The 15,587-nt window shown below is 34.4% G+C and overlaps 2 protein-coding genes across 3 annotated transcripts in view; one reads left to right on the forward strand and one right to left on the reverse strand.

Moving 5' to 3' along the window:
* CMSS1 (cms1 ribosomal small subunit homolog) overlaps positions 1-15,587 on the forward strand; it is a 413,202-nt gene that overhangs the window by 117,181 nt on the left and 280,434 nt on the right. The window lies entirely within an intron of this gene.
* Positions 1-15,587, reverse strand: part of FILIP1L (filamin A interacting protein 1 like) — a 241,450-nt gene that overhangs the window by 113,234 nt on the left and 112,629 nt on the right. For both annotated transcript variants that reach the window (XM_074301002.1, XM_074301003.1), the window contains exon 5: positions 9,642-9,820. In XM_074301002.1, coding sequence (XP_074157103.1) covers positions 9,642-9,820 — 179 coding nt within the window. The remainder of the gene's footprint in view (positions 1-9,641; positions 9,821-15,587) is intronic.

A 15,587-nucleotide genomic window follows, 5' to 3' on the forward strand; every position in this document is an offset into this window, starting at 1 on the left:
GGGAAGTAACAAATTGGGAAAAAATTTTTACAGTTAAAGGTTCTGATAAAGGCCTCATCTCCAAAATATACAGAGAATTGACTTTAATTTATAAGAAATCAAGCCATTCTCCAATTGATAAATGGTCAAAGGATATGAACAGACAATTTTCAGATGATGAAATTAAAACTATTTCCACTCATATGAAAGAGTGTTCCAAATCACTATTGATCAGAGAAATGCAAATTAAGACAACTCTGAGGTATCATTACACACCTGTCAGATTGGCTAAGATGACAGGAACAAATAACGATGAATGTTGGAGGGGCTGTGGGAAAACTGGGACACTGATGCATTGTTGGTGGAGTTGTGAAAGAATCCAACCATTCTGGAGAGCAATCTGGAATTATGCCCAAAAAGTTATCAAAATGTGCATACCCTTTGACCCAGCCATAGAGAAGGGAAAAGGTCCTGTATGTGCCAAAATGTTTGTGGCAGCCCTTTTCATAGTGGCTAGAAGCTGGAAGATGAATGGATGTCCATCAATTGGAGAATGGTTGGGTAAACTATGGTATATGAATGTTATGGAATATTATTGTTCTATAAGAAATGACCAACAGGAGAAATACAGAGAGGCTTGGAGAGACTTACATCAACTGATGCTGAGTGAAACGAGCAGAACTAGAAGATCATTATACACTTCAACAATGATACTGTACGAGGATGTATGCTGATGGAAGTGGATTTCTTCAACATAGAGAAGAGCTAATCCAATTCCAATTGATTAATGATGGACAGAACCAGCTACATCCAGAAAAGGAACACTGGGAAATGAATGTAAACTGTTATTTTTACCTTCTGAATCCAATTCTTCCTGTGCAACAAAAAATTCGGTTCTACACACATATATTGTATCTAAATTATACTGTAATATATTTAACATATATAAGACTGCTTGCCATCTGGGGGAGGGGGTTGGGGGAGGAAGGGAAAAAATCTGAATAGAAGTAAGTGCAAGGGATAATGTTGTAAAAAATTACCCATGCATATGTACTGTCAAAAAATGTTATAATTATAAAAAAAAAAAAAAAAAAAAAAAAAGTACATAGACAGGAAATGGCATACCATGTATGAGGAGCCTGTTTGAAAGGAGCATGTGTGAAGGGGATAATAGGCAATGAAGCTGAGGCAGTAGAATGTCAGGGTCTGATTGTGGAATGCTTCTTCCAAATGTTCCAGATATTGGAAAATCATGGGAATTTATTGATTATGGAAAGAGACATAAACATTCTCCCAGTTTTATGATATTAATATCAGAGACTGATCAAATAAAGTTCTTTCCCCTGTAATATATTTTATGGTTTCTTGTATAATTTTGTGTAGGAAACACCGGTGGAATACAGTCTTTCTGAGATATTGTGTTGTAGCAGCAATAGTGGAAGACCCATTTTTGAAGTTTGGCAGTGAAAGGAAGGAGAGATAAAAGACCATCATTTGAGACTCAGGTTTCTTTTTTTTGTTTATTTGCTTGTTTGTTTGCTTATTTCTATTTATCTATTTATTTATTTAGGGGTGGTAGGGTCTTGGGCTTGCTTATTAACACCCAAGAAGGAGCCAATAGAAAATGGATAAATGTAAATAAATAAATAAATAAAATATAAGAAAAGAAAAGAAAAATGGAGAAATGAAGTTGAGAGGAAAGGAGAAAACAATGGTTGAGAAAAGCTTTCAAGACATGAAAGTAAAATGTATTAAGACTATAAGTACAGGGATTTGTCTTAACAAAAATCGGGCCAACTTTTCTCAGAACCTAGAACAAAGGATGCCAGGATAGATACAGATATATGTCGTTTGAGGTGTGATGGCCTCATTTTTTTTTTTTTTTTTTTTTTTTTTTTTTTTTTAGTAAAATTGGAAGAATGAGAAGAAAAGATTTGCAATGGGAGATGAAATAAAACATCCATCAGGAAAGAAAAAAGTGGCATTGTAGTACTGAGGACTCAGCTGTCATTAGATAACATGATTAATAATAAACAGTTGCCTTCTACCACTCATACCCTTACCATCTTTAAACCCTGAGTCAACTCCTCCACATTTACTTTCTCTGTTCTTTACCTTCTGTTGGATTCTGTTGGAGGAAATCTAACAACTATTACAAATTCATTGTGTGTAATATCAATTTTGTCTTAGCTGCTCCTTGGCATTATTTATTTTTTCTGCCAAAATTGATTTTCTGAGACCTTAAAGATCATGTTTTCTGCTCTCTTTTCATGAGAAATGAAATGAGCAAATTTATTTTGCTTGATTATATGTTTGTGTTCTTAGGGTTTTCTTTTTTTTTTTTTTTTTTTCTCTCCATAGCAAGGCAGAAAAATGGAAGGAAAAGAAAATAAGTGATTTTTAAATTGAAATCACTTTAATACTGTTTTAAAATAAAACAAAATAAAAAAATACAGCCAGAAAGATAAGTAACAACTTGACCCAGATCACATATCTATTCTGTGGCAGAATTGTCACATTTCTTCACTTTTAGGCTATATTCTTTCAATTACAGCATGTTACTCAAATTTTTTAAAAATGTCGCTCACAATACATTAAATGATTATTGTATATTAAATCTTCCTAGTAATCTGAGATTTTTTTTTTTTGCAATAAAATTTTAACTTGGTTCTTTTTTTGAAAACTCATCAGACATCAGTATTTCATTTTTTTGACTTCTGTAATTAAGCACAGCAAGATAGAAACCATCAAACTACATAGTTACAAGTATATGGTTTCATGACTTCTATAGAAAGTTAAGTTATGCCCTATAACTATAAATGAGAATTTTTTTAGTACCATAACATGAAGTAATTAATCTCTGTGCATCATTGCCTAAATCTTGTCTTACTATCTTGGGTATATGGATGAACACTGGCCTGACGTCTGTTATATGGAGTTACAATTGAAGTCGGGTTTGTGATGGGTCTTCATATTATACCTATCTGGTATACCTATATACTGGATATCCATGAAAAAAGGTCAAATGTATAAAGATCTGGTGTCCAATTCACAATTTGCAAGCCATGATCTCCAGGGCATGTAATATGTGTAACCTGTTGCCAGAAAACTCTGAAAGGAAATGATTGCATTTGAGTACAATGCATTCTACAATAGCTTAGTATATATGAAATTTAAAACTGCTAGTTGTCCACAAATGATAAATAAGTAGATTTAGTTTGCTTTGGTTAAATCATTATACAAATGAGTTATGCTTTGTAATCTATCTAAAATGCTGATATTAAGATCATAAGATTGCATCTTTTTGTGGCAATAGTGAGTTTCTTGGACTTGAAATCTCTAATAAATCACAAGTTCACAAGATAATAGTATTAGAATTGGAAGGGACCTTTAAGGCCATCTAGTCAAGCCACTTTGTTATGTAGTTAGGGGATTGAAGCTGCCTGACTCATCTAGGGATATTAATAAGTGCCTAATTCTTGATTCCAAACCTATTATTTTATCCTCTCCACTGTGCTGTCTCTATAATGAGATTCATTATAATATTACACATCTAAAACTGGAAGAGACCTCAGAGCCCATCTCATTCCCTTATTGTACAGATGAAATAATTAGGGCCCATGAAAGATCAATAACCTGATTACAGTCACCCAAGTAGTAAAGTACCAGAGATTCCAGACTCTAGAGCCGAGGGCACTTTCCACTACCTCACATAATATTGTGGGATACTTAATGTATTAACTGGAATGTAAAATCTTACTGAATAATCTGTGGAATCATAGTGATTATTTCACAGGGTCTTAAAAATATCCGTTATCCATTATTAAAAGCATCAGTCATAAAAGTACTGTAAACATGGAAGGTTTAGCTAGGGAGCACACTGGATAGATTACTAGCATTGTAAGGAAAAGTTATCTTTCTGAGTTTAAATCTGGTCTCAGACACTAACTGTGTAACCCTGGACAAGTTATTTAGCCCTGTTTGCCTCAGTTCATCATCTGTAAAATAAGCTAGAAAACGAAATGGTAAACTATTCTAATATTTCTGCTAAGAAAACCCCAAATGGGATCACAGAGAACTAGTTGAACATGTCTGAAGAACAACAAAACAAGGAAATTTTAGTTTTCTACAGGGGCAACAAAGCTGAAGGGGGAAAAAAAGCAAACAAAGAAAAAATTCAGTATTTTAGAGAAGGCTTAAATATAAGTCATGGTGGACTAGAACAGTAATAGAGTTAAATACAAAGCTCTTCAAAGAGAAAAGGAAATATTTCATACATCAGATTTTATTTTACTCCATTCTGTGAGATAGGCAGCATCCATTTTACTGAGGAAACTCGAATTCCAATTCAAAATATGCCACTAACTAACTCACTTTGTGACTCTGGGTATGTGGGAGGGCAGAGGATGGGATTCCAGGCTGAAGACAGGAAGATCTGAGTTAAGATTCAGCATCAGATACTTATTAGTCACTGTGTGACTGGGAGCAAGTTTTTTTTTGTTTGTTTGTTTGTTTGTATTTTGTTTTTGTTTTTTTTAATCTGTTTGCCTCAGTTCTCTCATCTATAAAATTGGGACAGTAATCTCACCTACCTCCCCAAGTTTGTTTGTGAGGTTCAAATAAGATCATTGTAAACTGCCAGACACACAGTAGGCTTTATATAAATGTTAGCTACTATATCATCATTATTATTTAATTTACTTGAGCCTTTGTTATCTAATCTGTAAAATAAAAGGATTGGATTAGATGATCTCTAAGAATACTTCTAGTTCTTATACACTAAGATATGGATATTAATCTCATTAACCATTTATAGTAATGGAAAAAGATAGCTTTACTCAATAAAATTAAAGACAGAAATAACTAGCTAACTCAGCTAGCTATCAAGCCATCAAGGACACTATAGCACAGGATTTGGAAATTCTGAATACAGTTGTATGGTTTGAGCTCTGTCTAAGTGCCTGTGGAGAAGCTTAGTGACTTTTGTGGCAGTAAAATCAGAAAATTGACGCAAGCCTATTCTGTGGAGTCATCATGGAATTGAATTTAGGCTTTTAAAGCCTTTGGATATCCATGTTTTGAAGCTTGATTTTTATAAGGGTACCCTTTAATAATGGTCTTCGGCCTGTTTCCATGGTTCTTTCTAAACTAGTGTTAAGACAAAAGGTTAGGTTCCACAGGAGAAGATGCTCTTTCCCTCCCTAACTCCCCCCCCCCCATTATCTTATTTGTTATACACTCTGATTTCACAAAAGCCAGTATTATAAATTTTGTTTAACAAAGCAAACTACTCCCAGTGATTTTTTTTTAATTTTTGTAAGTTTTTTTTTTAAAGCACAGACAAAATTGGCACTTTACTTATGGGAAAATTTTTCAAAATTGCCCTGACTAAAAGTGATTTTTGTTTTGACTTTCCTGTGAAGTCATCCAAAAAAGCCCAAATTACTGCCATTGCTTTGTGTATAGAACTTTTCACATAGACTGTACTTGTCCTCCAGCCAAATCAGTTAATTCAGGTCGTGGAATGACACATTTATCCACATATTGAAAATGTGCAAAAAAACTAAAGTCACGAAATCTGTATGTGTCCCGGCTTTATAGACAGACTAAACTAAATGCTATTACAGTAAAGGAAACTTTGTATTAATGTCCTTGAGAATGGGGTTTCCTGAACAGCTCCCCTCCCTTCCCCCCATTCCACTCCCCTTTCAGTAGGAAAGGCAGTTGCTTAGTGATTACAAGGACGACATCACTTGGCTAGTATGTTGGACTTAACTCAGCATGTGACATCAGGTTCTAGGGTTTTCCACATAAAATGAGTTCTCCAAAGAAAACACAAAAATTTAGCCTTAATCTGAAATCCATTATTGCATCCTCTAAGGTCTCATTAGCCACCTCAATAAAGTGTTTTTTAGTTTTTATTTTATTTCCAGGCAGATAGTCATAAATGCTACATATAATCAGGGTAAACTTTTGCCATATTTTTTAGGATTTTGGTCGTGTAGTTAATAGAATCAAAAATTCAGAGCTAAAAAGAACCTTAAAGGTCATTTAGGCCAACCCTATCATTTTTCAGATGAGAAAACTGGGGTTCATGTTTAGTGGTTTTCCTAATATGCCACAAATATAAAATTAGTACCAAATAAAAATTTCTATCTGGAAATTCTGCCTTTCCAAAGCATTTTCACTTTACTCCTCCTTATTCATGCTATGACCTAGTCAAACTCTTCTAATTACTGTTCCTTGCACAGAATTTTCCATCTCTTACCTTTCCGTCTTTGCATAAACTGCCTTTTCTCTTTTCTCCTTTCTGAGAAAAGTGAGATCCTTGAGTCTTAAACCATTTATAGCCTTCATTTCCTGAATAAGATAACCCTTGTTTTTGCCTTCCTTTCTTTTTATATTTAATTTTTGTTTCATTTTTTTCAATTATATATAAACAATTTTTTTAAACATTTCTTTTTTTAAAATGTGAGTCCTAAATTCTCTATCCACAATTTTCTCTCAAAATATAAGCTGTCACTTGTCACTAGATCAGATAAGAGGTCTTACCTGATCCAATGCCCTATTACTGCTTTTCTCCTCCAAAAAAATTTGTTTGTTATATTTTTTGTATTTACTTATGTATTTATACTTTGAATTTATAAGCTCAGTAGAATCTAAATCCTTGAGGGCAGGCACTGTTTCATTTTTATCTTTGTGTATTTTCAGCTTTTAGCATAGCACCTGGAAGATAGCAAATGTTCCACAAAATGCTCAGAATTCAGTTAAATACCTTTGTTTTCTTTAGTATGGAAATCTGAATTTTTTTTATGTAATTCATATCACTTAAATTTTGGAGATTATTAAACTTCTTTTAAAGGATCAGTTTTGTTAATGCTTCTGGAGAGGACTAGTTAAATCCTTGACCAGAAGTAGCCCAAATAAAATGTAATAACATTTTGAGTAGCTTCTTTGTGTATGTTTTATATTTCATAGCATTACCAAGAGAAAAATCAGGATCTCTAATTTCTTTTAGTTGTAGTTTTATACTTGTTTATCTGAAAGCTTTAAAACTTTAAAAAACATGTTCTTTTTTGTCTCTTCTGTATTAGGTTATGTAGAGTTTATTTTCATAGTTTGATGCAGAAAGCCTTAGAAAAGGTTAAAACCATGTATGTAGGATTCAGTATTTGCAGTGAACCTGAAAACAGAGGCACGCGCTCAAAATTCCAAGATGTGTGACTCATGATGTGATACTGAGGAAGCCAAGGGGAAATTATCTATGCATCATGTGAGTGGAGAATAGGTTTACATTCTCACACCCAAACATTTCCATCTGGAAGTTGTTCCTAAGCAAATGATATATAGTATTCTCCTATTTTTTCCAATAGTAGTCCAGGGAGGGAAAGACTTTCTTCAATAATTTTTTTCTTTTTCCTTCTAGGTGACTTGTTTAATGCCTTCTCCAAGTTGAAGGAAACTGCTAATTTTTGTCCATCAAAAGATCAAAAAAATCTTAGATGTGAGACGTTTTCATCTCATTTGTTGCATTTATTTACAGAAATATCCCTTTTCAGTTAATTCTAAGTTGCACACTCAAACCCCATCTCATATTTTTGTCTGCTTACTTTAAATATATATATTTTGTTCTTTCACATTGCTTTCTGAGTTAACTTTACCCCTTCTGTCATCATGCTTAATACCCAACAACTGTGTTGTGTTTCACAGTCCTCTCTCCGGCTTTAGATGGCTCTCTTCATCAAAAGATCATTGGAACTGGCCTCAATCATCTCATTGTTGAAGAGAGCCACATCCATCAGAACTGATCATCATATAATCTTATTGTTGAAGTATACAATGATCTCCTGGTTCTGCTCATTTCACTCAGCATGTAAGTCTCTCCAAATCTTTCTGAAATCATCCTGCTGATCATTTCTTGCAGAACAATAATATTCCATAATATTCATATACCATAACTTATTCAGCCATTTTCCAACCTACTGACTTTTAGATAGTCTCCAACGCTATGATACCTTTCAGTACTAGATGCTAATAGTCATGAAACAGTAGACATCAGAACTATGCATTTGAGGGTTGCTTCCTACCCTCTCAGAATCTCAATTGCCTTATCTTTGTTAACATAGCTAGTCCCCAAGGCAGTGACAACCCATGACTCTTGGTGCCCCACTGGGTCTGGCAGTGTTGAATAAACATTCATGATAATGAGACATGAAAGGTTATATCTGCAAATTATTGCTAGAAAACTGTTAAAGGTAAATAAGGCCATGAATGCCACAAACTATGGGGGGTTCAAAATAATATTAATATAATACTCTTTATTTGGATGGCAAGTGTAATATTGCGATGACTAAGAAAAAGAATCTCCTTGCTACCAAATCTCCCTTCCTTCCTTCCTTTTCTCCTTGCTTTTCTCTCTCTCTCTCTCTCTCTCTCTCTCTCTCTCTCTCTCTCTCTCTCTCTCTCTCTCTCTCTCTCTCTCTCTCTCTCTCTCTCTCTCTCTCTCTCTCTCTCCCCCCTTCTTTCCTTCCTTCCTTCCTTCCTTCCTTCCTTTCTTTCTCTCTCCCTTAATCTCCTTTCCTTTCCCTCTCCTCTCTCCTTTTCCCTTACCCTTTCCTTCTCCCCCTCCCTCCCTCTCTCCTTCCCCCCTCCCTCCCTCTCTCCTTCCCCCCTCCCTCCCTCTCTCCTTCCCCCTTCCCTCCCTCTCTCCTTCCCCCCTCCCTCCCTCTCTCCTTCCCCCCTCCCTCCCTCTCTCCTTCCCCCCCTCCCTCCCTCTCTCCTTCCCTCCCTTTCTCTGTCTATCTCTCTCTTTCTCTCTCTCTATCTCTTTTTTTTTTATTCCTAAACTCAGGTCCAATTTACATTTAAAAGTCCATTCAAAACAGCTTGCAAGGCCACCACAAACTTCTGAGTAGATAATAAACCTATTCTGAGAATGAAAAAGGATGCCAGATGTGTGAAGGACATGGGAATTGTTGGCAGTGAAGGCTCATATCTCTTGCCAATTCTTTTCTATTTGAGTAGACCTTTCTGTACCACCATCTGTTGCCAATTGATTACAGGATTGTTGCTGTTCAGTCTTTTTCAGTCTTTTTTGACTCTGTGACCCCAGTTGGGGTTTTCTTAGCAGAAATAGTTTGTCATTTCGCCTCCACTTCATTTTATCAATGAAGAAATTGAGGGAAACATGTTTAAGTTACTTGCTCAGGGTCACACAACTAGCAAGTCTCTGAAATAGGATTTGAATTCAGGAAGATGAGTCTATCTACTATGCTATCTCACTGCCCCTGACTACAGAATTATAAATAGATAAAATAGAAGAAATCACTTATTGCACTCTCATCCCTATAGCATTCTTGAATACATTTTCTGTGCAATTTTGTAAGGAAAAAAAATAACATCAATTTACTAGATTCTAAGGTACCCTTAATTTTGTCTTTCTTTGTTCATAGAAATGAATAATTCTCACTGTAAATATATTCCAAAGTTCTACTATCACTTATTTAGAGTACCAGGAGAAGATTATACTTTCAGTGTAACATAACTCCTGGTACTTAAAAAAAAAGTCAGTGTGGAATGTTAAAATGGGACACAACCAATACTCCACTGTTTAGTTTTAAGATTTTAAAGTATTTTCATGCCATTTTAGAATAAAAACTTACCTTTCCTGCTCTTTTCCCATCAAATTTATGAATTCATCACTCTTTTCCACGTATTCTTTATGTTTTCTTTTTTCTTCCTCTAACTCCAATATTGTTTGTCTGTGAGCTTTTCCTATTATCAAAAGCTGTTCAAGCATTCGTTTGTAAGATTCTTTCTGTTTTTCAACAACTTTGTCCAGCTATAAAGGAGGGAAAAAGCAATTACAATTCCTATACTATCTGCCATAGCAAATTATTCATGTCCTTCTAGAAGTACACATTTTGACTTAACTTTCAAATACAGTATTTCTAGACTCTTCAGAATTCAGTAGCAGGAGGATGGTTGTAATCCCATGGAAGTGTTTATTAGTGTTTTGCCTATTCATCTGGTTGTCAAAACTGTGGCTCCCGGGGGAAAAAAATTGTCTCCCTTTTCTTTAAAAATAAAAATAAAATTTATATTAGCTTTCACCCTTCCAAAACCTTGTGTTCCAAATTTTTCTCCTTCCCTCCTGCTCACCCTTCCCCTAGATAGCAAATAATTCAATATAAATTAAATGTGCAAATCGTCTAAACATTTTTTCATATTTATTATGCTGCACAAGAAAAATCAGATCAAAAAATAAAAGAAAATGAGAAAGAAAAAAAGCAAGCCAACAGCAACAACAAAAAAGGTGAAAATTCTGTTACTATCCATACTCGGTCTCCATAGTCCTCTTTTTGGCTCTCCCCATCACAAACTGGCATTGACCTGAATTATCTCATTATTGAAAACAGCCAAATCCATCACAGGTGATCATCATATACGCTTGCTGTTGTTTACAATGTTCCCTTGGTTCTACTCACTTCACATATCATCAGTTCATGTAAATCTCTCCAAAACTTTCTGAAATCATTCTTACATCACATTCATATACCATAACTTATCCTGCCATTCCCCAGCTGATGAGTATCCACTCAGTTTCAAGTTCCTTGTCACTAAAAAAAGGGCATATAAGTTTGTATAAAAACATTTTTGCACATGTATCCTTTTCCTTTTTTTTATAATCTCTTTGTGATATAGACCCAATAAAGTATTGTCTCTCTTTTCTCTTAGCATTAGGACACAATTTATACACACACTTCTTTCCAGAAAAATTAAACCTAAGGAAGCCATAGAGTGCAAAATCTGATGAACGTGTTTTCACTCTTTGGAAACTTTGGCCTTTGACCATATTCATCATAGCTATTGTCCTTGTCCTAAAAGCTCTTAGATCCATATTAAACATATCTGTCTGGGTTCATTGATTTCTCTATGCTTTAGTTTCTCATATTTAATATGAGAGGGCTGGAAAAACTGTCCACCAAGATCCCATTCATCACTAAATCTATAAAACTATGACTCTTTTTACTGGTTTGCATGTCAGGATTTTTCAAGGTTCAAGTTTTATTGACTGTAGAATTTGAAATTAAAAAAAATTAGTTTGAATAAATAAGAAGTAGATCCTGAAACTGTAGAAGTCTATAATGTAATGAAATTTTAAAAGCTTACCTGTTAGATCCATATTGTGAAATTAGATTCTACACCCCTCCCCCCTTAGATTTTATGGGAAATTTGTCAAGGATAAATATGAAGATGGAATTGGAAAGAAAGGAATCTTGGTTTTAAATATCTTAAAACAATGATTATTTTGCATAATGTTGAAGTAATGATTAGCTTTCAGTAAAACTAAGTCTGGTCCTCATGTATCTAGTTTAGAAATATCCTTTTTAACAGAGTCCATATTGCTTTTGTTTTTTACAAAGCTCATTGCTCACAACCTGTGAGAACTGAAATATTAGAGTAAGCAGCCAAGAGTGAAGTTATGAATTTACTCTGTGATTTGTAAAACCACATCTTTTTACTTTTCTGAAGAAGTAGACAAGGGGGGCATGTGGACTGAATGAGGAAAATGAGATTTAAAATATATTTTTCGTGTATTCCAATATCTCCACGCTTCCCCATCTCTTTTCCTTCTCTGAAATGATTTGGAAACATTGTTTGAAGAAAAATTCTGTTATTTGAGTAAGTTGCTAGACTTAAACTACTGGACTCTTAACTCTTTTTAATAGCAGAATACTTACAATTTCTTTTTTTGAGAATTGCCAGCACCTACTGATTCTTCTCTCTTATCAAGAATGGAATACCAAAAAGAAAGATTTTGGGATGAAGATCAAAGTATATATGAGAATTTTTTTTCCTTTTCCTATTTTCCCCTTATATGGTTAAGGTACAATTTAAGACAATACAAAGACCACTTTCAAACTTTCCCCAATTTCCCAACTGCTAGTACTTTCCTTTCCTCAAATTACTTTGTATATATTTTGTATATAATCATGGTTCATCCAAGAGTATGTAAGCTTCCTGAAAGCAGGGACTGTTGGATTTTTCTGTTAGTATCTCCCCACTTTACACAGTGCTTACTTAGCACAGAGTAGATGCTTATGCTTCATAAATGCTTAATTTGATTAACTGATTGCAGTAGTGAAAGGTCTCTAAGAATCTCTATTCTGAGAGATGTTCAGAGGATTTTCCTAAAGCTCTTTTGTTCATTTTGAATGATTATTTAAGGTTGATATATGGTTTCATTGATTGTGTAGGTGATATAACTACCCAGAATGAAGGTTCTAAAAGCTCTTTGACAGTTAACCCAAACCTTAAAAGTTTTTCTAAATGCAATAGGTTTTTTTTTTTTAATCTTTTTTTTATAGCTTTTTATTTACAAGATAGATGCATAGGTAATTTCTCAGCATTGACAGTTGTAAAACCTTTTGTTCAACTTTTCCCCTCCTTCCCCCCATTCCTTTCCCCAGATGTCAGGTAGTCCGATATGTGTTAAATATATTAAAGTATAAGTTAAATACAATATATGTATACATGTCTATACAGTTATTTTGCTGCACAAAAAGAATTGGACTTTGAAATAGTGTACAATTAGTCTGTGAAGGAAATCAAAAATGCAGGCAGACAAAATTAGAGGGATTGGGAATTCTATGAAATGATTCATAGTCATCTCCCAGAGTTCTTTCACTGGGTGTAGCTGGTTCAGTCATTACTGCTCTATTGGAGATGATTTGGTTCATCTCATTGTTGAAAAAGGCCACACCCATCACAATTGATCATCATATAGTATTGTTGTTGAAGTATATAATGGTCTCCTGGTCCTGCTCATTTCACTCAGCATCAGTTCATGTAAGTCTCTCCAGATCTTTCTGAAGTCCTCCTGCTGGTCATTTCTTACAGAACAATAATATTCCATAATATTAATATACCACAATTCAGCCATTCTCCAACTGATGGGCATCCACTCAGTTTCCAGTTTCTGGCCATTACAAAGAGGGCTGCCACAAACATTCTTGCATATGTGGGTCCCTTTCCCTTCTTTAAAATCTCTTTGGGATATAAGCCCAGTAGTAACACTGCTGGATCAAAAGGTATGCATAGTTTGATAACTCTTTGAGCATAGTTCCAAATTGTTGTCCAGAATGGCTGGATGTATTAATAGTTCCACCAACAATGTATCAGTGTCCCAAATGCAATAGGTTTTTCATGTAGAACTAAAATTCTGAGGTGAGCAGGACCATATTCCTTTCACTGCCACCATCCTAATTACTATCACCCTCTCCCCATTTTACCATATTTTCCCCAGTGAATTTTCATTTAAAAGAGTCTGTATATTTAAAGATGCTTAATATGCAAGTCTAGACTCCAATATCAAAATATACTATTTTTTTAAGTTGGATTAAATGACAGAGTTATTAAGAGCCTGGATTGGGGGTCCTTAAATCACCTACACAATCAGAGAAACCATTTATCAATGTTAATTAACTAATCTTTCAAAATATTATATCACTCTCAATAACTGGAGTATCTTGAGGGATAGTTTTTAGTGATCTCACTAATGTGTTTAGCAAACATGTCATTTGGATTATTTTTAGCAATGTAAAAAACAAACTGCAAATATAGCAAATTTCATTTTGGGAGAAGACATGCTTATAGTAGTTTAAAGATCTTTAATTTTGTCTCGTTGTGTATGCCTTTGCTCTACAGAGATCACAAAAGTCTATAACTCAGATACTCTGTGTTATTGTGGCTAAACAGTTCATCCTGTGTGACCATCCTGGTGGTGAGCTCCTCCTAACAGAACTAGGCTGGTCTTTAAACAATAGACATCTATGTAGGACTATCTCTGAGACGATATCTAAATCCTTTCCACTTGGAAGGACGTTGTTTTTGGCTCTATTGACATGGCATTTGAGAATTCAGGGTCACCTTAGTGCCACTGGGAAGCACCGGGAGCCTTTTAGTAGAGAGGTGTCTGAAGTGCTCTAAACTCGTAAAAGTCTTTTATCTGAAATGTTGCATGCACTTTGAGCAATGTGGTGTAGTAGCAGAGTTCAGAAAGTCTGAGGTTTTGCTTTGGCCCTCCTAGGCAGGCAAATATTCCTTTTCTTACTTGCTAAAAGGAGGGGTTCTATGAGACTTTTAAATTTCCATTTCTGTTTCAAAATCCTAACATATCTCTGAGTAACAGAGTGGAAGTTTAAGTCCAGGCCTGCTAGAATTATATTCTTTTCTCTAACCTACCCCCCCAAAAATTAGCCATCTAAGTCAGCTCTCTAGTGATTACTGCTAACAATAATAATAATAATAATAATAATAGATAACAGTAATATGACACTAAATTTACAAAGGATTGTGCATATTTTATTTTATCCTCACAATAGCCGTGTAGGAAAGGTTTTATTATTCTCCCCATGTAACAAATGCAATAATGCAAGTTTCCTAGAATGTCACAATTATTAACATGTCTGAAGCAGGATTTAAACTCAATTTTTCTCAATTCCAAGTCTAGCATTTCAGATTGACTTCTAAAGAATCCATATGTTCACCTTTTAAATCTCCATCCTCAAAATGACAGACATTCTTACTAAATTGTCTTTTGTAAGTTGCTGAGGATTTTTTGTTTAGCTTTTTTTTTTTTTTTTAATTCAACCGATGATGTCACCTCTTTGGTAATGAATCTGCTCAAAATTAGCTAGAATACTTGTTAAATTACAGTTGTGGTTCATCACTGAATCTGTTTTTGAAGCCTTTCTAGGGAGGAATATTTTGGTTTGGAAAGTTAGAGGAATAGTAAGTGGAACTTTAAGGGAGTAAATCAGGATATGTATTTTTTAGAAGCATGGCTAGAGTTCTAGGCCTAGAGAGAAGTGAAGCAAGCACTAATGTAGATGGATTCAAGAAAGAGAGGACAAGAATGAGAATTCTGATCCTGAAAGGTTAACTCCTCTAGAGCTTGGTCTATGGAATCTGGAAACATGGTAGCCAAAGAGGCAATATAGTAAAGAGCTTTGAACTTGAAGCCAGAAGAAATGTCAATTCAAATTCCACCCCAAAACTTAGTAGCTATGTAACCATGCATAAGTCAGTTATATCTCTGACCCTCAGTTTCCTTATCTGTAAAATAGGAACAATAATAACTATAGTACCTATCTTATAGGGTTGTTGTGAGGATCAAATAATATAACACATATAAAGTTGTTTTAATGCACTGATTATGTAAGATATAATGTATATTGTATAATATGCAATGCTAAAATAGAATATAATTATATATTGTGCTTTATGTGATATATAATAGTATGATGGAATAGAATTATAGAACATATAATGCTGTAATAGACAATAACTATAATATCTAATAATAATATAATGCTATTACTAATATTATTTACTACTGTCAAACATACCTTCTGTTTTTCTCTCTATACCTCCAAATCCTTGGAAGCACAGCTCAGGCCTCATAAAGCTTTCTTCTTCTATGACCCTAGCTAATATTGATCTCTGTTCTTTCTGAATTTATGAGGTATTTATTATTTTTACTACAGAGAATATTGCTTCATTATTTTGTGCATGCTTGGTTTGTCATCTACACTTCAGACTTC

The sequence above is a fragment of the Sminthopsis crassicaudata genome, chromosome 3, assembly GCF_048593235.1.
Source record: "Sminthopsis crassicaudata isolate SCR6 chromosome 3, ASM4859323v1, whole genome shotgun sequence".
Taxonomy (NCBI): Eukaryota; Metazoa; Chordata; class Mammalia; order Dasyuromorphia; family Dasyuridae; genus Sminthopsis; species Sminthopsis crassicaudata.